Genomic DNA, 23,109 nt, shown 5'->3' with positions numbered 1-23,109 from the left:
GTTACCTGGACAGGGTCTGGTGATCAGTGTGTGTGTGTGTGTGTGTGTGGGGGGGGTGTTACCTGGACAGGGTCTGGTGATCAGTGTGTGTGTGTGTGTGGGGGGGGGGGGTGTTACCTGGACAGGGTCTGGTGATCAGTGTGTGTGTGTTTCGGGGGGGGGGGGGGGGGGTGTTACCTGGACAGGGTCTGGTGATCAGTGTGTGTGTGTGTGTGGGGGGGGGGGGGGTTGGGTTACCTGGACAGGCTCTGGTGATCAGTGTCTGTGTGTGTGTGTGGGGGGGGGGGGTTACCTGGACAGGGTCTGGTGATCAGTGTGTGGGGGGGTGTTACCTGGATGGGGCCTGGTGATCAGTGTGTGAGTCAGTGTGTGTGTGTGTGTGGGGGGGGGGGTTACCTGGACAGGGTCTGGTGATCAGTGTGTGTGTGTGTGTGTGTGGGGGGGGGGGGTGTTACCTGGATGGGGGCTGGTGATCAGTGTGTGTGTGGGGGGGTGGGGTGGGGGGGGTTTGTTACCTGGATGGGGGCTGATCAGTGTGTGCGTGTGTGTGTAGGGGAGGGGGTTTACCTGGATGAGGTCTGGTGATGTGAATGGGGGTGGCAGTAGCGGACTATAATAGGTCCGGTTCGGGCGGTAGCCAGAGGTCCAGTGCTTTTTTGTGCAATTTTGCACAAATCAGGGCAAACCTTCAGCCAGGAGACAATACAGTAACATTAGAGAACATACTGAAGGACCTTATCATGTGACTATGATGTCACCAAAGGTCCTTTACAGGCTGCATTATGGAAGAAAAAGACTAAAGCTAGTGCCGCCATAGTTACAGTGGGTTGGGGGGGGGGGGGGGGGGGGCAAGCTTATTGAACAGCCCAGGGCCCATGGTAAAGTTAATCTGCCCGGGGGGGGGGGGGGGGGGGGGTCGGGGGGGGGGGGGGTATACAAACACTTATGTATTATAACCTCAACCCCACAGTCAGGTTCCCTGTGTATTGTCACTCCTATATATACACATGTAGCCCCCATTGATATATTTTGCCCCTACACAAAATGGAGGAGGGTGGGGGGGGGGGGGGTAATATTTCTCGTCGGTAACTTTACCTGTAAGAGACAGAATCTATATAACATTCCAGGATATATATATATATATTTATTCACCATTTTATTCCATGATATAAGGATTTGGTCACTGACCGACCAGCAGGACCACTGTCGCATACAGAGCTGTTATCTCTCTATAAGAAGCTCCTCCTCCTCCTCCGCCCTCATTACCTGGATCACCTGCACCTGTGTCTCCTTACCTGTAGAGTATATATGAGTGTACGCCTTCAGGAGTCTATAGCTCCCATCGTCAGACATGGTGTTATACAAAACTGAAGCTTTAGGAATAGCACAATGCGAGAGAAGGGTCTGCTATATACACAGAGAAGGGTCCGCTATATACACAGGGAAGGGTCCGCTATATACACAGGGAAGGGTCTGCTATATACACAGGGAAGGGTCCCCTATATACACAGAGAAGGGCCTGCTATATACACAGGGAAGGGTCCCCTATATACACAGGGAAGGGTCCGCTATATACACAGGGAAGGGTCCGCTATATACACAGGGAAGGGTCCGCTATATACACAGGGAAGGGTCCGCTATATACACAGGGAAGGGTCCGCTATATACACAGGGAAGGGTCCGCTATATACACAGGGAAGGGTCCCCTATATACACAGAGAAGGGTCCCCTATATACACATTGAAGGGCCTGCTATATACACAGGGAAGGGTCTGCTATATACACAGTGAAGGGTCCCCTATATACACAGAGAAGGGTCCGCTAAATACACAGGGAAGGGTCCCCTATACACACAGGGAAGGGTCCGCTATATACACAGAGAAGGGTCCGCTATAGACACAGGGAAGGGTCCGCTATAGACACAGGGAAGGGTCTGCTATATACACAGAGAAGGGTCCGCTATATACACAGAGAAGGGTCCGCTATAGACACAGGGAAGGGTCTGCTATATACACAGAGAAGGGACCCCTATATACACAGTGAAGGGTCCCCTATATACACAGAGAAGGGTCCGCTATAGACACAGGGAAGGGACCCCTATATACACAGTGAAGGGTCCCCTATATACACAGAGAAGGGTCCGCTAAATACACTGGGAAGGGACCCCTATATACACAGGGAAGGGTCCCCTATATACACAGAGAAGGGCCTGCTATATACACAGAGAAGGGTCCGCTATAGACACAGGGAAGGGTCCGCTATAGACACAGAGAAGGGTCTGCTATATACACAGAGAAGGGTCTGCTATATACACAGGGAAGGGTCCACTAAATACACAGGGAAGGGTCCCCTATATACACAGAGAAGGGCCTGCTATATACACAGAGAAGGGTCCGCTATATACACAGAGAAGGGTCCGCTATATACACAGAGAAGGGTCCGCTATAGACACAGGGAAGGGTCTGCTATATACACAGAGAAGGGCCTGCTATATACACAGGGAAGGGTCCACTAAATACACAGGGAAGGGTCCCCTATATACACAGAGAAGGGCCTGCTATATACACAGGGAAGGGTCCCCTATATACACAGAGAAGGGCCTGCTATATACACAGAGAAGGGTCTGCTATATACACAGAGAAGGGTCTGCTATATACACAGAGATGGGTCTGCTATATACACAGAGATAGGTCCGCTATATACACAGAGAAGGGCCTGCTATATACACAGGGAAGGGTCTGCTATATACATAGGGAAGGGTCTGCTATATACACAGGGAAGGGTCCCCTATATACAGAGAGAAGAGTCCTCTATATACACAGAGAAGGGTCTGCTATATACACAGAGAAGGGTCCTCTATATACACAGAGAAGGGTCTGCTATATACACAGAGAAGGGTCCTCTATATACACAAAGAAGGGTCTGCTATATACACAGAATACCAACACACACTAATACTAATACACAGAATACAACAATCACCCATTTAAGAGGAAAATAAACAACGCTGGATATAATGGCGGCACCTCCTGGGCCCCAATGTAAAGTCTGTATCAGGGCCCCAACATGTTTCTATAATCCTGTTCTCTTCATAGGGGTAGAGGGGTGTTGGGCCCCTCAGGGCTCTGATGTGACTGCTACCTTTATACCTCTAATAGGTACCCCTAATTGGTGGATGGAGGATGATGGAGGATGATGATGATTGTTTTTCTTGGATGATGATGATGATGATTTTCCCTAGCTTGGTGGTGGAGGAGGATGATTATAATGATGCTGATGATTCTTTTCCAGGATGATTATGAAGATTATTTTTTTTTTATTGGATGATGATGATTTTCCTTAGCTTGGTGGAGGAGTAGGATGTTGATGATTATTTTTTTTCTTGGATGATAATGATGATGATGATTTTCCCTAGCTTGGTGGAGGAGGATGATAATGATGATGATGATTCTTTTTTTGGATGATGATGATGATTTTCTTTAGCTTGGTGGAGGAGGATGATGATGATGATGATTCTTTTTTTGGATGATGATGATGATGATGATGATGATGATGATGATGATTTTCCTTAGCTAGGTGGAGGAGGAGGATGATAATGATGATGATTAATTTTTTTGGATGATGATGATTTTCCCTAGCTTGGTGGAGGATGATGATGATGATGATTTTCCTTAGCTTGGTGGAGGAGGAGGATGCTAATGATGATGATTAATTTTCTTGGATGATGATTTTCCCTAGCTTGGTGGAGGATGATAATGATGATGATGATTTTCCTTAGCTTGGTGGAGGAGGAGGATGATAATGATTAATTTTCTTGGATGATGATGATTTTCCCTAGCTTGGTGGAGGATGATGATGATGCTCGGCACTGTGACTCCTGGCTCCAGCTGTAGATGTGGCGCTTGCTGTCGCCCCGGGGACTCTCCAGCTGCAGATGTCAGCGATGCGGCTCTTACATAACATGCGCTGGTGCTACAGCTGCTGCTCCTCGTGTGACGGGCAGGTGACCTCCTTGTGAGGACGCAGCCGCCGCCGTGTGACATACAGCCCCCTCCTCATCTGCCGTCTCTCAGCTCCTATTCTGGGGTCTTCTTGGCGGGGCAGGGGGTTGGGGTCATCTATCACACCCCAGCCCCGCTCCAGCCGAAAGCCGCCATTATGTTTACTTTGCAAAAGTGAAGCCGTATGTGAGGTCTGGGGTCGACGATTTCTTATGAGTCCCTGTTTGGGGGGGTTCAAGACCCCCTATCTCCCGCCAAAGCTGTCACATCTAACACTGAACAGATGGAAGGAGCCGGGCCCCTGGCAGCCGCACCGTGAACTGCGCAAATTGTGTTTGTTTTCTAGTAGAGACTTCAGCATTTGGCAGATCCTGGGAATAAACTATGGATACAATGGCGTCCTCAGGGTGTAAGGACGCGCCGCTCGTGTGTTTATAGTCCAGCTGTCATGTTATGTGGTAGAGCAGTGCCGTGCCCCAGTGTGACTAGGTACACCCCCAATATAATAGGTCCCGCCATGACACTCAGTCACTCCAGTGACCCTCACTTCTTCCACAGACTTCTTATTCCTAGTCTGGTTGCCATCTTGTATCAGAAACAGAAGAGATGATGAGACCCTGACATAGCGGCAGCCATGATGGGCACCGGCGGGTTAATGCTGCAGAGCGGCAGATGTTGTTTACTTATATTGAGGTGAGCGCCATGCGGTGAGTGCGGCTATTATTGCCTGTGCCCAGGGAAGGTGCCAGCTGTGCCCAGTGTGTGCCGGGCTGAGGAGAGGGCCGTGCCGGGGCACTGCCACCATCCTCCTCACATACAGATCAGAAGACATAGGGGGACACTTTTAAGAATTACTCTCTCTGTTGCCTATAGCAGTGATTTTCAACTAGTGTGCCGCGACACATGGTCGGGTGTGCCGCGGGGAAAGTTCCCCAAACTATGGTGCCCCTGTAAAACAAGACAGAACAATGGGGGAGAGAAACCTGGGGATGGGGGAGAGAAACAGCGGAGAGAAGCAGGGGGGAGAGAAGTATGGTGGAGAGAAGCAAGAGGGAGAGAAGCACAGGAGAGAAGCACGGGGGAGAGAAGCACAGGAGAGAAGCACGGGGGAGAGAAGCACAGGAAAGAAGCATGGGGGAGAGAAGCATGGGGGAGAGAAGCACGGGGGAGAGAAGCACAGGAGAGAAGCATGGGGGAGAGAAGCACAGGAGAGAAGCAGGGGGGAGAAGTATGGTGGAGAGAAGCAGGGGGGAGAAGCAGAGGGGAGAAGTATGGTGGAGAGAAGCACAGAAGAGAAGCACAGGGGGGAGAAGTATGGTGGAGAGAAGCACAGGAGAGAAGCAGGGGGGAGAAGTATGGTGGAGAGAAGCACAGGAGAGAAGCAGGGGGGGAGAAGTATGGTGGAGAGAAGCACAGGAGAGAAGCAGGGGGGGAGAAGTATGGTGGAGAGAAGCACAGGGGGGAGAAGAAAACAGGCCCAGGTTTCACACCGAGTGAGTATAAATACATTTAGAATCTATGTTATTAACTATATGTATACTATGTACTGGTTTAGTGTCATTTTGTGCCATTTTGGTTGGTGGTGTGCCCCGGGATTTTTTAAGTATAAAAAGTGTGCCGCGGCTCAAAAAAGGTTGAAAATCACTGGCCTATAGGAACCAGTACAGCTCTTGTAAAATCCTCTGAGGTGGGGCTTACACCTGCCCGGGGTAGTCCTGTGATGGGGGCCCTGTCTGTGGTGCTGAACTCAAAGTGTCATTCCAGGGATGGACCAGCAGAGGCCGCCATACAGCACACACTGATCCCTACATTATAGCAGTGGTGGGGAACCCGCTGTGCTCAAGCTGCTGCAAAACTACAACTCCCATCATGTCTAGACAGCCGTATTGTAATTTTCCAACAACTGGAGGCCAGCCGCTTCCCCACCGTTGATTCATAGGCATCTCTCCTGGTGGGAGGGGGCCATGTGTTATATACGCACCTCTATAGGACTGTATATAGTCTGAGGGCAGTGTGTCAGTCTGCACTGGAGTTATGAGCCAGTGTGATGTAGCAGAGCTGGGATTGCGCCTATAAATCAAATGACTGTATGATATCATATAATCCAGTGACAATGCGGTGTCTGTCACATGGGGTGGGGGGTGTAAGCTCCGCCCCCGGCACAGTCTTCTCTATGAGGATGTGGGCATTGTGGGTCTGTGGCAGTGAGAGGCGCTTGTGAGCTGACAATGGGGTCATTCAGTCACCCCCCCCCCCCCAGAGCCGGAGACACAGAGCGACTGTAGTGACAACACATTCCTAAACTGCCCCCTCCCTGCTGAGCGGTCATGTGACCAGACTCTGGTTGGAGAAGAAGGGGTTAAAGGGGTACTCTGGCAACAAAAAAAAAAAAGAAAATTCTTTCAAATCAACTGGTGTTAGTAAATTATACAGATTTGTAATTTACTTCTATTTAAAGATCGCCAGTCTTCAAGTACTTATTAGCTGCTGTATGTCCTGCAGGAAGTGGTGTATTCTCGCCAGTCTGACACAGTGCTCTCTGCTGCCACCTCTGTCCATGTCAGGAACTGTCCAGAGCAGGAGATGTTTTCTATGGGGATTTGCTGCTGCTCTGGACAGTTCCTGACATGGACAGAGGTGGCAGCAGAGAGAACTGTGTCAGACTGGAGAGAATATACCACTTCCTGCAGGACATACAGCAGCTGATAAGTACTGGAAGACTGGAGATTTTCATATAGAAGTAAATTACAAATCTATATAACTTTCTGACACCAGGTAATTTGAAAGAAAAAAATCCTGGACCCCTTTAATGGCGCCCTGGAACAATACAATCTGTTCTCCACTATATGTGAGGGACATACAGCATACAGGGAACAACATACAGGGAATAACAGGGGGGGGGGCTCTATGTCAGTGGTGGTTACATGGACTACATGTCCCAGGATGCTCTGGTCATGTGATACACCAGTCATTCAATAATGCCAGGGAAAATCTGGGGAACAGCGCCCAGTCCCCCCATACTGGAAACTCAGAACAGAGAAGGGGGGAGGACCCAGCTGTGAGGACGCGGACACAGAGACCTTAGTCACTGCTCCGCCGCACCGAGGACCACCATGAACCACAGGAAGAGGAGCTTCACATTCGGGGGCTACACAGGGTAAGTGCTGCGAGACCCCCGACCACTGCCGAGAGTGATGACTCCTCACTGACCACAAGGGGTGCATCCTGCAGAATATTACACCACTGACCTCTCTACAAATCTGCAGAACATCGCTCTGTCCTCTCTGACTGATACATAGTGATATATCCTGCAGATTATTGCACCGCTGACCTCTCTACAGATCTGCAGAACATCTCTCTGTTCTCTCTACCTGACAAATACATAGTGATATATCCTGCAGATTATTACACCACTGACCTCTCTACAGATCTGCAGAACATCGCTCTGTCCTCTCTGATAGATACATAGTGATATATCCTGCAGATTATTACACAACTGACCTCTCTACAGATCTGCAGAACATCTCTCTGTTCTCTCTACCTGACAGATACATAGTGATATATCTGCAGATTATTACACAACTGACCTCTCTACAGATCTGCAGAACATCGCTCTGTCCTCTCTACCTGACTGATACATAGTGATATATCCTGCAGATTATTACACAACTGACCTCTCTACAGATCTGCAGAACATCACTCTGTCCTCTCTGACAGATACATAGTGATATATCCTGCAGATTATTGCACCGCTGATCTCTCTACAGATCTGCAGAACATCGCTCTGTGCTCTCTACCTAATGGCAGATACATAGTGATATATCCTGCAGAGTATTACATCACTGTAATACTGTATCACTGTGATTATGCAGTTGCACTCTAATTTCTATAACACAATTGACCTCTCTACAGATCTGCAGAACATCGCTCTGTCCTCTCCACCTCCTCTTATACATAGTGATATATCTGCAGATTGTTACACAACTGACCTCTCTACAGATCTGCAGAACATCGCAGTGTCCTCTCTGACAGATACATAGTGATATATCCTGCAGATTATTACACCACTGACCTCTCTACAGATCTGCAGACCATCGCTCTGTCCTCTCTGACAGATACATAGCGATATATCTGCAGATTATAACACAACTGACCTCTCTACAGATCGGCAGAACATCGCTCTGTCCTCTCTACCTGACTGATACATAGTGATATATCCTGCAGATTATTACAGAACTGACCTCTCTAAAGATCTGCAGAACATCGCTCTGTTCTCTCTGACAGATACATAGTGATATATCCTGCAGAGTATTACACCACTGTAATACTGTATCACCGTGATTACGCAGTTGTACTCTAATTTCTAAAATACCTTGCAGACTATCACACCTGACATTTACTTTTGGTTACACAGTTTTTCTCTTCATTCCTTAAACACCATGATATTGCTCTTGGTCAAATGGGTGTTGTCTTGTCACTGGGACCATCCTGCAGACTATTACACCTGACATCAGTCTGGCCATATGGTATTACACCCATTCTAGGATTATTAAGGACCATCTTGCAGACTATTGCATCTAACATTGATCTTCACTACTTTATTGAACACTCATATCTGGAAGTCTCAGGGACTGCAGACCATCACACCTCTTAGTCATAAGGGTATTTTCAGAATCTTGCAGACTATTGTACTGGACAATGCTCTTGTCACATAGATGTCCTTTCATTCCCATGCTGTTCAGAGACCATTTTGCAGACTATCACACCTTATGCTGCTTGGTCACATGGTTGTAACCCCATATTTGGGAGTCTAAATGACCATCTTGCAGACTATCACTCCTAGCACCACCTTTGGCCACATGGTTGTTGTACTCATGTGGGAATACCATGGACCACATTGCAGACTATCGCACCTGGCATCGCTCTTAGGCAAATGATTATACCCTTATGTCTGGGAATCTCAGAGACTATCTTGCAGACTATCCCACCTGGCATTACTCTTGGTCACATGACTGTACCCTTATGTCCGGGATATCTCTCCTGACAGATTCTGATTGGCCGAACCCCTGAAGGTTCGTGTCACCCAGCTTTCCCAGGCTCCTGAGCGGCTCATTGACCCTGATACGCCGCTCTCTGCCCGTCACTATATTCATCATATCTATTTACCCAGCAGCGAGGGGGGTGAATATATTCATTGTCCAGATTACAGGGATTAGCAGGGAGCGGGCGAGTCCTCCATGGATGTGGCCTGTAATGAGGAGACGACTGGGCTTATCCTCATATCAGGAAAGTAGGGCAGAAGCGGTGTGGGCACCACTGGGCACTCATTCCTGCCGCTCCCTGACATCATTACACCACAGTTCTGTGCCTGGGGCGCCTCGCCTGCTTATCCTGGCCGTATCCATAGCAGGAGCCATGCTGGGGTGGCGGAGCTGCGGAGACGTGAGTCTGTGGGTAGCGGGTGGGGAGGCCGGGCTCGCTCTGTGCCATCCTAGACTCAAAACTTCTAGAACTTTCTGTTAGTCTCCTTGTTCCTCATAGCAACCAATCACAGTGCTGCTTTTAAATTACCAAAGCAGGTTTAGAAATGAAAGCTGAACCCTGACTGGTTGCTATGGGTAACAGAGAGGCCTAAGGTTTGTTACCAGGACCATAAAACTCTCCCTGGGGCCTATAGCAACCAATCACAGCGCTGCTTTCAATTTACCTCAGCTGCTTAAGAAATGAAAGCTGAGCCCTGACTGGTTGCTATGGGTAACAACGAGACCTGGAGGGTGTTACCAGGACAGTAAAGCTTTATCCGTTGTCCACAGCAACCAATCACTGCGCTGCTTATGAAATGAAAGCTGTGCACTCATTGGTCGCTACGGAAAACAGAGAGAGTTTAGCAACCAATCACAGCACACCTTTCGTTTTGAAAATTGAAAGCTGCTCTGTGATTGGTTGCTATGAGCTATGGGGAAATCCTTTGATTCAGGTCCTTGTTTCAATTTCCAAGATCTCTGCCTGCTGTCAGTGAATGGGAACCCGTCCTGACCTCCTACTTCACACAGCTGGGGTTTCAATATATTGCATCCTGTGAGGATTTCACTGCTTCAGATCTGACCGCTGTGTGTTACAATGTGTCAGTGCAGGTAAAAGGCATTAGGCTGGAGTCCAGAGGATTGTCTGGACTAGACACACTGAAACGAACCCTCAGCTGTCAAGTGTATGAGGCCAAGATCAAGTGTAAACCGGCATCCATTCCCTGACAGCAAGCAGAGATGAGAAGTCTGTGTGACTCTGGACTGGATGGACTGGAGGAACCTGCGCTAAATGTGCCGCAGGGCCCTGCGCTGGTTCACTGTCTACCGGAAAACTGCGCTAAGGCTGCCCGGGCATGCTGGGAGTTGTAGTTTTGCAACAGCTGAATAACATGACAATCAGGACCCTATATCCCCGGTTTCTGCTCCCCCTGGCTGTGAGCCCCCCAGCACACATTATATATATATACAGTGACCCCCCAGCACAGATTATATATACAGTGACCCCCCAGCACACATTATATATACAGTGACCCCCCCAGCACTAATGATATATACAGTGAGCCCCCCAGCACACATTATATATACAGTGAGCCCCCCAGCACACATTATATATACAGTGAGCCCCCCAGCACACATTATATATACAGTGAGCCCCCCAGCACACATTATATATACAGTGAGCCCCCCAGCACACATTATATATACAGTGAGCCCCCCAGCACACATTATATATACAGTGAGCCCCCCAGCACACATTATATATACAGTGAGCCCCCCAGCACACATTATATATACAGTGAGCCCCCCCAGCACACATTATATATACAGTGAGCCCCCCAGCACACATTATATATACAGTGAGCCCCCCCAGCACTAATGATATATACAGTGAGCCCCCCAGCACAGATTATATATACAGTGAGCCCCCCCAGCACACATTATATATACTGTGAGACCCCCCATGCACACATTATATATACAGTAACCCCCCAGCACAGATTATATATACAGTGAGCCCCCCAGCACACATTATATATACAATGAGCCCCCCCCAGCACTAATGATATATACAGTGAGCCACCCAGCACAGATTATATATACAGTGACCCCCCCCCAGAACACATTATATATACAGTGAGCCACCCAGCACAGATTATATATACAATGAGCCCCCCCCAGCACTAATGATATATACAGTGAGCCCCCCCAGCACACATTATATATACAGTGAGCCCCCAGCACACATTATATATACAGTGACCCCCCAGCACACATTATATATACAGTGAGCCCCCCAGCACACATTATATATACAGTGAGCCCCCCCAGCACAGATTATATATACAGTGAGCCCCCCAGCACACATTATATATACAGTGAGCCCCCCAGCACACATTATATATACAGTGAGCCCCCCCAGCACAGATTATATATACAGTGAGCCCCCCAGTACACATTATATATACAGTGAGCCCCCCAGCACACATTATATATACAGTGAGCCCCCCAGCACACATTATATATACAGTGAGCCCCCCAGCACTAATGATATATACAGTGAGCCCCCCAGCACAGATTATATATACAGTGAGCCCCCCCCAGCACAGATTACATATACAGTGAGCCCCCCAGCACACATTATATATACAGTGAGCCCCCCCAGCACAGATTATATATACAGTGAGCCCCCGCAACAGCACAGATTATACATACAGTGAGCCCCCCAGCACACATTATATATACAGTGAGCCCCCCAGCACACATTATATATACAGTGAGCCCCCCAGCACACATTATATATACAGTGAGCCCCCCAGCACACATTATATATACAGTGAGCCCCCCCAGCACACATTATATATACAGTGAGCCCCCAGCACACATTATATATACAGTGACCCCCCCAGCACACATTATATATACAGTGAGCCCCCCAGCACACATTATATATACAGTGAGCCCCACATGCACACATTATATATACAGTGAGCCCCCCAGCACTAATGATATATACAGTGAGCCCCCCAGCACAGATTATATATACAGTGAGCCCCCCAGCACACATTATATATACAGTGAGCCCCCCAGCACACATTATATATACAGTGAGCCCCCCCAGCACTAATGATATATACAGTGAGCCCCCCAGCACAGATTATATATACAGTGAGCCCCCCCCAGCACAGATTATATATAATGTGAGACCCCCATGCACACATTATATATACAGTGACCCCCCCAGCACAGATTATATATACAGTGACCCCCCAGCACACATTATATATACAGTGAGCCCCCCCAGCACAGATTATATATACAGTGAGCCCCCCAGCACACATTATATATACAGTGACCCCCCAGCACAGATTATATATACAGTGAGCCCCCCAGCACACATTATATATACTGTGAGCCCCCCATGCACACATTATATATACTGTGAGCCCCCCAGCACTAATGATATATACAGTGAGCCCCCCAGCACAGATTATATATACAGTGAGCCCCCAGCACAGATTACATATACAGTGAGCCCCCAGCACAGATTATATATACAGTGAGTCCCCCCCCAGCACAGATTATATATACAGTGAGGCCCCCCAGCACAGATTACATATACAGTGAGCCCCCCAGCACAGATTATATATACAGTGAGCCCCCCAGCACAGATTATATATACAGTGAGCCCCCCCCAGCACAGATTACATATACAGTGAGCCCCCCAGCACAGATTACATATACAGTGAGCCCCCAGGACAGATTATATATACAGTGAGCCCCCCAGCACAGATTATATATACAGTGAGCCCCCCAGCACAGATTATATATACAGTGAGCCCCCCAGCACAGATTATATATACAGTGAGCCCCCAGCACAGATTATATATACAGTGAGCCCCTCCAGCACAGATTATATATACAGTGAGCCCCCCAGGACAGATTATATATACAGTGAGGCCTCCCAGCACAGATTACATATACAGTGAGCCCCCCCAGGACAGATTATATATACAGTGAGCCCCCCATGCACACATTATATATACAGTGACCCCCCCCAGCACAGATTATATATACAGTGAGCCCTCCCAGCACAGATTATATATACAGTGACCCCCCAGCACACATTATATATACAGTGAGCCCCCCCAGCACAGATTATATATACAGTGAGCCCCCCAGCACACATTATATATACAGTGACCCCCCAGCACAGATTATATATACAGTGAGCCCCCCAGCACACATTATATATACTGTGAGCCCCCCATGCACACATTATATATACTGTGAGCCCCCCAGCACTAATGATATATACAGTGAGCCCCCCAGCACACATTATATATACAGTGAGCCCCCCAGCACAGATTACATATACAGTGAGCCCCCCAGCACAGATTACATATACAGTGAGCCCCCCAGCACAGATTATATATACAGTGAGCCCCCAGCACAGATTATATATACAGTGAGCCCCCCCAGGACAGATTATATATACAGTGAGCCCCCAGCACAGATTATATATACAGTGAGCCCCCAGCACAGATTACATATACAGTGAGCCCCCCAGCACAGATTATATATACAGTGAGCCCCCCAGCACAGATTATATATACAGTGAGCCCCCAGCACAGATTACATATACAGTGAGCCCCCCAGCACACATTATATATACAGTGAGCCCCCCAGCACAGATTATATATACAGTGAGCCCCCAGCACAGATTACATATACAGTGAGCCCCCCAGCACAGATTATATATACAGTGAGCCCCCAGCACAGATTACATATACAGTGAGCCCCCCAGCACAGATTATATATACAGTGAGCCCCCCAGCACAGATTATATATACAGTGAGCCCCCAGCACAGATTACATATACAGTGAGCCCCCCAGCACAGATTATATATACAGTGAGCCCCCAGCACAGATTACATATACAGTGACCCCCCAGCACAGATTATATATACAGTGAGGCCCCCCAGCACAGATTATATATACAGTGAGCCCCCAGCACAGATTATATATACAGTGAGCCCCCCCAGCACAGATTATATATACAGTGAGCCCCCAGCACAGATTATATATACAGTGAGCCCCTCCAGCACAGATTATATATACAGTGAGCCCCCAGCACAGATTATATATACAGTGAGCCCCTCCAGCACAGATTATATATACAGTGAGGCCTCCCAGTACAGATTACATATACAGTGAGCCCCCCCAGCACAGATTATATATACAGTGACCCCCCCCCCCCCCGCAAAGATTACATATACAGTGACCCCCCAGCACAGATTATATATACAGTGAGGCCCCCCAGTACAGATTACATATACAGTGAGCCCCCCAAGACAAATTATATATACAGTGAGCCCCCCAGCACAGATTATATATACAGTGAGCCCCCCCAGCACACATTATATATACAGTGAGGCCCCCCAGCACAGATTACATATACAGTGAGCCCCCCCCCCCAGGACAGATTATACATACAGTGAGCCCCCCCCCCCCCGCAAAGATTACATATACAGTGAGCCCCCAGCACAGATTATATATACAGTGACCCCCCAGCACAGATTATATATACAGTGAGCCCCCCCAGGACAGATTATATATACAGTGACCCCCCAGCACAGATTATATATACAGTGAGCCCCCCAGCACAGATTATATATACAGTGAGCCCCCCAGCACAGATTATATATACAGTGAGCCCCCCCAGCACAGATTATATATACAGTGAGCCCCCCCAGCACACATTATATATACTGTGAGCACCTCCCAGCACAGATTATATATACAGTGAGCCCCCGCAACAGCACAGATTATACATACAGTGAGCCCCCCAGCACAGATTATATATACAGTGAGCCCCCCCAGCACAGATTACATATACAGTGAGCCCCCCAGCACAGATTATATATACAGTGAGCCCCCCCAGCACACATTATATATACTGTGAGCACCTCCCAGCACAGATTATATATACAGTGAGCCCCCCAGCACAGATTATATATACAGTGAGCCCCCCAGCACAGATTACATATACAGTGAGCCCCCCCAGCACAGATTATATATACAGTGAGCCCCCCCAGCACTAATGATATATACAGTGAGCCCCCCAGCACAGATTATATATACAGTGAGCCCCCCAGCACAGATTATATATACAGTGAGCCCCGGCTGCTCGGCCATGTACCACACTTGTTTTACAGCGGAGATTACGCAGGTGGAGCAGAAAGATCCGTCTCATTTGGTCGTAATCCTTAGAGGCTCATACGATATTAGTGAAGGATTCAGCCTGAGCGCAGCTACCTCAGGGATCCCTCATTACAGGGTCACTAATCCACTGCAGAGAATGACTAGTATATCAGTGATGTCATTCAAGGGGCGGTGCTGTGACTACCTTCCTATACACATGATATAGAGGGGGTGGGGCTATGACTACCTCTCTATACACATGATATACAGGCTGGTTGTCAGCAGCAATAGATGAATAGCTGTTCCTGTAGTATAAGGTGTGGATCTCATGGAGTAAGAATATTTAGTCACTGTCTCTTTAAATCCAATGTACTACTAAGGCTTTATTCACACGTCCAGTAAAGTTGTCCGTAATTACGGTTCAACTTAGAGCACATTGATTTATATTGGCCTATTCTCACAGTCCGTGTTCCATAAAAAAAAGGACGTGTCCTAGTGCGCACTGTGATTGCGGTACGGATTATCAACAGAAATCTATGGGATCCGTATTATTTACGGATGTCACGGATGTCACATCCATAAAAAACATGGATCCAATATATGCAAACTAGTACTATTCACATTGTACGGAAACGGATGCAAATACGGATGATTTTTCACGGAGAAACAATAGTGGGAGGTTTTGCAGCCCAGAAAAATCACTGAACATGTGAATGAGGCCTAAGGCTAATAATTCACCTGGTTGCCGCTAGTATGGAGATCCCGGTGGCGTGGTCCCGCCATCTGCGCCTGTTTCTCCATATACAAATAGTGCCGCTCTATACATTGGAGGCGAGACCAGCGCCCAGCGCTCCCATATCTCCTCCCCTCGGTGACACAGCCAAACCTGATTCTTAAGGAGGCGCGGGGAAGGGATATCGGTACACAGGGGGCAACGATATGAAAAATGGACCGCAACACCAGGATCTCCGCACCTACCAGGTGATATAAAAAAATGCATTAGCCTTAGGCTGGGTTTACACTACGTTTTTGCAATCCATTTAACGGATCCTTTTTTTTTTAAGGACAGAAAATCAGGTCGACCACGTTTTTTTTTTTTGTTTTTTTTTTATGGAAGTCAATGAAAAAACGGATGCACACAGTTGCAAAAACGTAGTGTGAACCTAGCCTTAGTGGTACATTTACTGAGTGCACACAGCAGGTTAACGGAAAACTGGCTTGAAGGCACTATAAAGATATATAGTTACGTTGCCATTGGTTACAGATCTACTTAAAGAGTACTAAGTCCAATTAGACTAAACTTTGCTTACGAGGATTTGCATAGTTTGGCTAGTTAAGAAAAAACAATCGTACTTACAGGAGACTGTGCAGGTCACATGATACCTGGAGGGACTTATGCAGGAGTAGGATCACCGATATGAAAGCCGATCAGCACCATCTCTAACCAGAGGCCTAATAGAGGACAACAATGCCAGGGGGCCCTGGAGCAGATTCTCCAACCCTGGGCAAACACCTGTCATCCACAAACTATGCACACACCCGTCGTCTACACACCGTGAAAACACCCATCATCCACACACTATGCACACACTATGCACACCCATCATCCACACACTATGCAAACACCAATCATTTACACACTATGCAAACACCCATCATCCACACACTATGCAAACACCCATCATCCACACACTATGCAAACACCCATCATCCACACACTATGCAAACACCATTTACACACTATGCAAACACCCATCATTCACACACTGTGCAAACACCCATCATCCACACACTATGCAAACACCCATCATCCACACACTATGCAAACACCCATCATCCACACACTATGCACACCCATCATCCACACACTATGCACACCCATCATCCACACACTATGCAAACACCCATCATCCACACACTATGCACACCCATCATCCACACACTGTGCAGACACCAATCATCCACACACTATGCACAATCACTTGAGACACCACTGATATACACACACACATTACTGACAAAGACAAACATGCTTTACAGTAGATACACACACTGACAAATACATATATATATATATATATACCCACAGATACAGTACATACACACAGCACTTCTCCCTCTTTCTCCCTCCCCACAATGTAAGATTGAGGACCTGCGGGTCATGTGATCCAGTTCCTTCACCCCCCTCTCTCGCTGACAGGTCCTGCTCCTTCTCCTGTGTCTTCTGATGTTCAGTCCCTCACTTTGCACTACGGTAAATGGGCTGAACATTACAGCGCCCGCGCCCCTGTGCAGCTGGACAAGGACTGGGCCCCTAGCGGCGTTGTGGCCCCTGGTGCTGACGCCGACCCTGCTTGCTTGTATCAGGTTTAAGGCCTAGAAGAGAAAATCTGCTCCTTTGGCATGACCTTTACTTCAGGATCGGGCAATGTCAGCACTAGAGCTCTCTATTTGCTTGTATACACTCTTACTGACTAATTTGACTAGCAGAAGCTGAGCTAGTAGACATGTGCTCTAGCCAAAGTCCATCCCAAGGGGCATGGCTAGGAACTGCCCTTATAAGGTGAGGCATCATGTGACCAAAGCATCTTGCTGTCATACATGTGACCACTGGTTGTGGTGAAGCCACAGCAGTGATGTTAACCCTTTTATTGATAATAGTGTATGTGTTTAGTAGTATATACTCAGTATATATGATTCCTGATCACTGTATATGATGCAAAGTCAAACATCCTTATACATAGCTGGGATACAGGTGCCAGGACACTGCAGCTACTGTGTGGCTGATAGATTTGGTCCCATACTGTAATGGCAGAGGTCACATTGGATGCCTGGATACTCATCTGAACAAGTAACACTGCAGCGCTGCCCCCTCTATTTGTCCCCTGGGAATGATCTGCATGGGATCAGTGACCTCTTTATGATGACTGCAAAGGACATCGATCCGTCTCTGACCTGTAAACCCCAGAGACAAAGCCTGTAAATCACAGAGGACACCGCACACAGAGTATTTACACGACTCTCCACGGTATAAAGAGAAGGTGTCCCCCAGATTTTCTTTTACTGATTGAGTATGATACTAAAACTTCTTCTTTTATTCTAATCTGTTTCTATTTTCTGACTGTTATTTTTTTTATTTCACTTTTTAGACATTATTATTGCCTGGGCTGTTCCTAACAGCATTTAGTGACATGCTTTACAGCACGACTCATGGACATAGACAACAATAGACAGATCTGTCCCCTTGAGATGAATGTGAGTCATTACTGAGCGCGCTCAGTGACCTATGAAGAGGTCAATCCACAGGGAGCTGCTATTGTCTCCTCTATCTACTGGTGTCACATGACACTGCAGTGCTGTACAGATCGCTTTACAGCAGCTTCCTCTTATCACCACAGACACAACAGAAAGTCTCAGCTTAGTTTTAGCCCCAGTGGTGAGAATGAGAACTGCAAGATATCAGGATTATTTTATAATAGAGAAATATGGAAAATTATAAAAAAAAATCACCAAAAAGTTTATTAGTCATTTTCTGATGACACATTCTCTTTAACCTCTTAATGACATATGCCTTACCCGTACCGCATATGTCCGCAAGAGGAGTTCAGAGGGGGGCTGCGCCGTGACCCCGATATGAACTGCCGCCATCCAGACTGCTATCTACAGCACGGGACCGCGGCTATTAGCGGGAGCGGGCCGATCGCCGTGCCCTCAAACATGACAGCTGCATCTAACAGTGTTATTTGCAGCCTTCCCTGGTGTCTAGTGGTGGAATCCCCACCCCCACCCCCGCAATGTGATCGCAGAGGGGGGATCCCTTGGTCTTACTGGGCCGGGCCTCAGCATCGGATTGATGCTGATCCCGGCTCAGTATTATATTGCAATGGTCTGCAGCAGGCCAAAGATATAGAGCACCGATCTTAAGGATACGTAAAAAAAAAAAGTGTCTTCATTAATAAAAAGCCCCCTCCCCTAATAAAAGTCTGAATCAGCCCCCTTTTCCCATTTTATAAATAAAAATAAATAAAAAAAACATGTTTGGTATCGCCGCGTGTGTAATCGCGCGAACTATTAATATATCACATTGCCGATCTCGCACGGTAAATGGCGTAAGCGCAAAGACCCACCAAAGTGCAAAAATTGCGCGGTTTTGGTCGCATCAAATCCAGAAACATTGTAATGAAAAGCGCATATGTGCAATCAAGGTACCGATAGAGAGAACAGATCATGGCGCAAAAAAATGACACCTGACACAGCCCCATAGACCAAAGGATAAAAGCGTTATAAGCCTGGGAATGGAGCGATTTTAAGGAACTTTTTTTGTAGAAGGTTTTATTTTATTTTTTTAAATCGTACCGATGTGAGGAACATATATAACATGTCAGTTTTTCCATAGGACAAACGGCGTATAAACGAAAACCCCTGCACAGAAAAAGAATTGCGTTTTTTTTTTTTTCATTTTAACCGCGCATATCATTTTTTTCCTGGTTTCGCAGCATTCTTTATGCACAAATTCAGCCTGCCATTGCAAAGTACTAGCACTAGCATTGCAAGTGCTATGGCTTTTTACACAAAAGGAGGAAAAAACGAAACCGCAAAATCGAAAAATTGCTTCCGTCCTTAAGAGGTTAAACCAATGAGAAGACCTCTCCTTGTGATTGGCTGAGCCCATTCCTCCCGGGTGGCCCCTCCCCTGAGGAGCTTGGCAGCCCTAAAGTCACATGGTTTAGGCTCCCTGTATGTTTGGTTTGATGTGGGGAGTGATGTCCCCCTGATGTGTGATATGCAGAGCTGCCCCTTGTAATGCAGCATGGGGGGGGGGTCCTGTGTATAAGGATTGGTGTTTGTTACCAGGTCTCATCTTTCTCCCTGCTCTTCTTCCTCACAGGCTGGATCAGTCAACTGTCTCCCACAGACGCCCTCGGTGAGTCACCTAATGGCTGCCATCATTATTACCGCCGTGTTCTACATTGTTATGTTAAATAGCTGTAGCGTTATATAACACAACGTACAGAAAGTTATAATCTCCAAGGGAATCGGCGTAGTATCTGCATAATAAGAGACCGTAACTTCACATGGAGTGCTTACATAGGACTGCAGGTGACGTCTACTACATTATCTGTACTCAGAGATGTCACTGCGTTATCTGTGCTGTTACATAGGACTGCAGGTGACATCAACTACATTATCTGTACTCAGAGATGTCACTGCGTTATCTGTGCTGTTACATAGGACTGCAGGTGACATCAACTACATTATCTATACTCAGAGATATCACTGTGTTATCTGTGGTGTTACATAGGACTGCAGGTGACCTACTACATTATCTGTATTCAGAGATGTCACTGCGTTATCTGTGCTGTTACATAGGACTGCAGGTGACATCTACTACATTATCTGTACTCAGAGATGTCACTGCGTTATCTGTGCTGTTACATAGGACTGCAGGTGACATCAACTACATTATCTATACTCAGAGATATCACTGTGTTATCTGTGGTGTTACATAGGACTGCAGGTGACCTACTACATTATCTGTATTCAGAGATGTCACTGCGTTATCTGTGCTGTTACATAGGACTGCAGGTGACATCTACTACATTATCTGTACTCAGAGAGATATCACTGTGTTATCTGTGGTGTTACATAGGACTGCGGGTGACATCTACTACATTATCTGTACTCAGAGATATCACTGTGTTATCTGTGCTGTTACATAGGACTGCAGGTGACATCTACTACATTATCTATACTCAGAGAGATATCACTGTGCTATCTGTGGTGTTACATAGGACTGCAGGGACATCTACTGCATGATCTGTACTCAGAGATATCACTGTGTTATCTGTGGTGTTACATAGGACTGCAGGTAATGTTACATAGGACTGCAGGTCACATCTACTACATTATCACTGGGATTGTTGCCACATTTACATCAGAAGATTATTGCTCAAATTAGAACGATTTTTTGCACGATAATCGGCCAAGGTAAAAGATGAAGCAGCTAAACAGCGACATGTTGAGCTCTGCTACATTTGTGTATCTCCATCCTGTAACCTCTAGGTGGCGCACAGTGGCTTAGCGTTAGCTCTGGAGTGGAGATGAGTGAGCCTACAGCATGCTAGCCTCATCCAGCCTCATGTGATCACCGGTGGCTGAAGAAGATGGATACAGCCCTGTGACTGCCTGGAAAACATGGATACAGCATATGGCTTTATCCATCTTCTCCTGTGGCTTTATCCATCCTCTGTATCCATGTTTTACAGTAGGTGTAGTGGGTGTACAGGGGTGTAGTGGGAGGTTATGGGGTGTAGGTAGTGGCTGTACAGGGGTGTAGTGGGAGGTTATGGGGTGTAGGTAGTGGGGGTTATGGGGTGTAGTTGGAGGTTATATGGTGTTGGTAGTGGGGGGGTATGTGGTGTAATGGGAAATTATGGGGTGTAGGTAGTGGGAGGTTATGGGGTGTAGGTAGTGGGGGGGGTTATGGGGTGTAGTGGGAAGTTAGGAATAGGAGACAATCTGCCTGGAGCATTCCTAATGATGAGGAGGGTGGGGAGGAAGGACAGAGAGGTGGTGCCAGCCTAATGCATATACTAATGTAAGCCCCGGCCGTTAGACACAGCGCTGCAAGATTAATAGTTGTTTTTATGACAATAACTGCAATCTGGGGGGTCAGATTGTGGGTACAGAGTCGCTTTAATCCGCCCCTGGGAGGTTATATGGTGTAGGTAGTGGGGGGTTATGTGTGGTCCGTAGTGGGGGGTTATGTGTGGCCCGTAGTGGGGGGTTATGGGGTTCGGTAGTGGGGGGTTATGTGTGGCCCGTAGTGGGGGGTTATGGGGTTCGGTAGTGGGGGGTTATGTGTGGTCCGTAGTGGGGGGTTATGTGTGGTCCGTAGTGGGGGGTTATGTGTGGTCCGTAGTGGGGGGTTATGTGTGGTCCGTAGTGGGGGGTTATGTGTGGTCCGTAGTGCGGGGTTATGTGTGGTCTGTAGTGGGGAGTTATGGGGTTCGGTAGTGGGGGGTTATGTGTGGTCCGTAGTGGGGGGTTATGGGGTTCGGTAGTGGAGGGTTATGTGTGGTCCGTAGTGGGGGGTTATGGGGTTCGGTAGTGGGGGGTTATGTGTGGTCCGTAGTGGGGGGTTATGGGGTTCGGTAGTGGGGGGTTATGTGTGGTCCGTAGTGGGGGGTTATGGGGTTCGGTAGTGGAGGGTTATGTGTGGTCCGTAGTGGGGGGTTATGGGGTTCGGTAGTGGGGGGTTATGTGTGGCCCGTAGTGGGGGGTTATGTGTGGCCCGTAGTGGGGGGTTATGGGGTTCGGTAGTGGAGGGTTATGTGTGATCCGTAGTGGGGGGTTATGTGTGGCCCGTAGTGGGGGGTTATGGGGGGTTATGGGGTTCGGTAGTGGGGGGTTATGTGTGGTCCGTAGTGGGGGGTTATGTGTGGTCCGTAGTGGGGGGTTATGGGGTTCGGTAGTGGGGGGTTATGTGTGGTCCGTAGTGGGGGGTTATGGGGTTCGGTAGTGGGGGGTTATGTGTGGTCCGTAGTGGGGGGTTATGGGGTTCGGTAGTGGGGGGTTATGTGTGGTCCGTAGTGGGGGGTTATGGGGTTCGGTAGTGGGGGGTTATGTGTGGTCCGTAGTGGGGGGTTATGGGGTTCGTTAGTGTGGGGTTATGTGTGGTCCGTAGTGGGGGATATGTGTGGTCCGTAGTGGGGGGTTATGGGGTTCGGTAGTGGGGGGTTATGTGTGGTCCGTAGTGGGGGGTTATGGGGTTCGGTAGTGGGGGGTTATGTGTGGCCCGTAGTGGGGGGTTATGGGGTTCGGTAGTGGGGGGTTATGTGTGGTCCGTAGTGGGGGGTTATAGGGTTCGGTAGTGGGGG

At 47.8% G+C, this 23,109-nt stretch overlaps 1 protein-coding gene across 4 annotated transcripts in view; it reads left to right on the top strand.

The window, feature by feature from the left end:
* Positions 1–7,002: 7,002 nt before the first annotated feature.
* RAP1GAP (RAP1 GTPase activating protein) overlaps positions 7,003–23,109 on the top strand; it is a 101,265-nt gene continuing 85,158 nt past the window's right edge. Inside the window, exons 1-2 of one of the 4 annotated variants that reach the window (XM_069946887.1) lie at positions 7,003–7,158; positions 20,118–20,153. In XM_069946887.1, coding sequence (XP_069802988.1) covers positions 7,115–7,158; positions 20,118–20,153 — 80 coding nt within the window. In that variant the 5' untranslated portion in view covers positions 7,003–7,114. Of the gene's footprint in view, positions 7,159–20,117; positions 20,154–23,109 lie in introns of those variants that run through there. The other 3 variants (XM_069946891.1, XM_069946882.1, XM_069946885.1) reach the window with 3 other exon arrangements.

This window comes from Dendropsophus ebraccatus, chromosome 12, assembly GCF_027789765.1.
Source record: "Dendropsophus ebraccatus isolate aDenEbr1 chromosome 12, aDenEbr1.pat, whole genome shotgun sequence".
NCBI lineage: Eukaryota > Metazoa > Chordata > Amphibia > Anura > Hylidae > Dendropsophus > Dendropsophus ebraccatus.
Note: the sequence above shows the minus strand (reverse complement) of the source record. Positions and strands in the feature narration are given on the sequence as shown.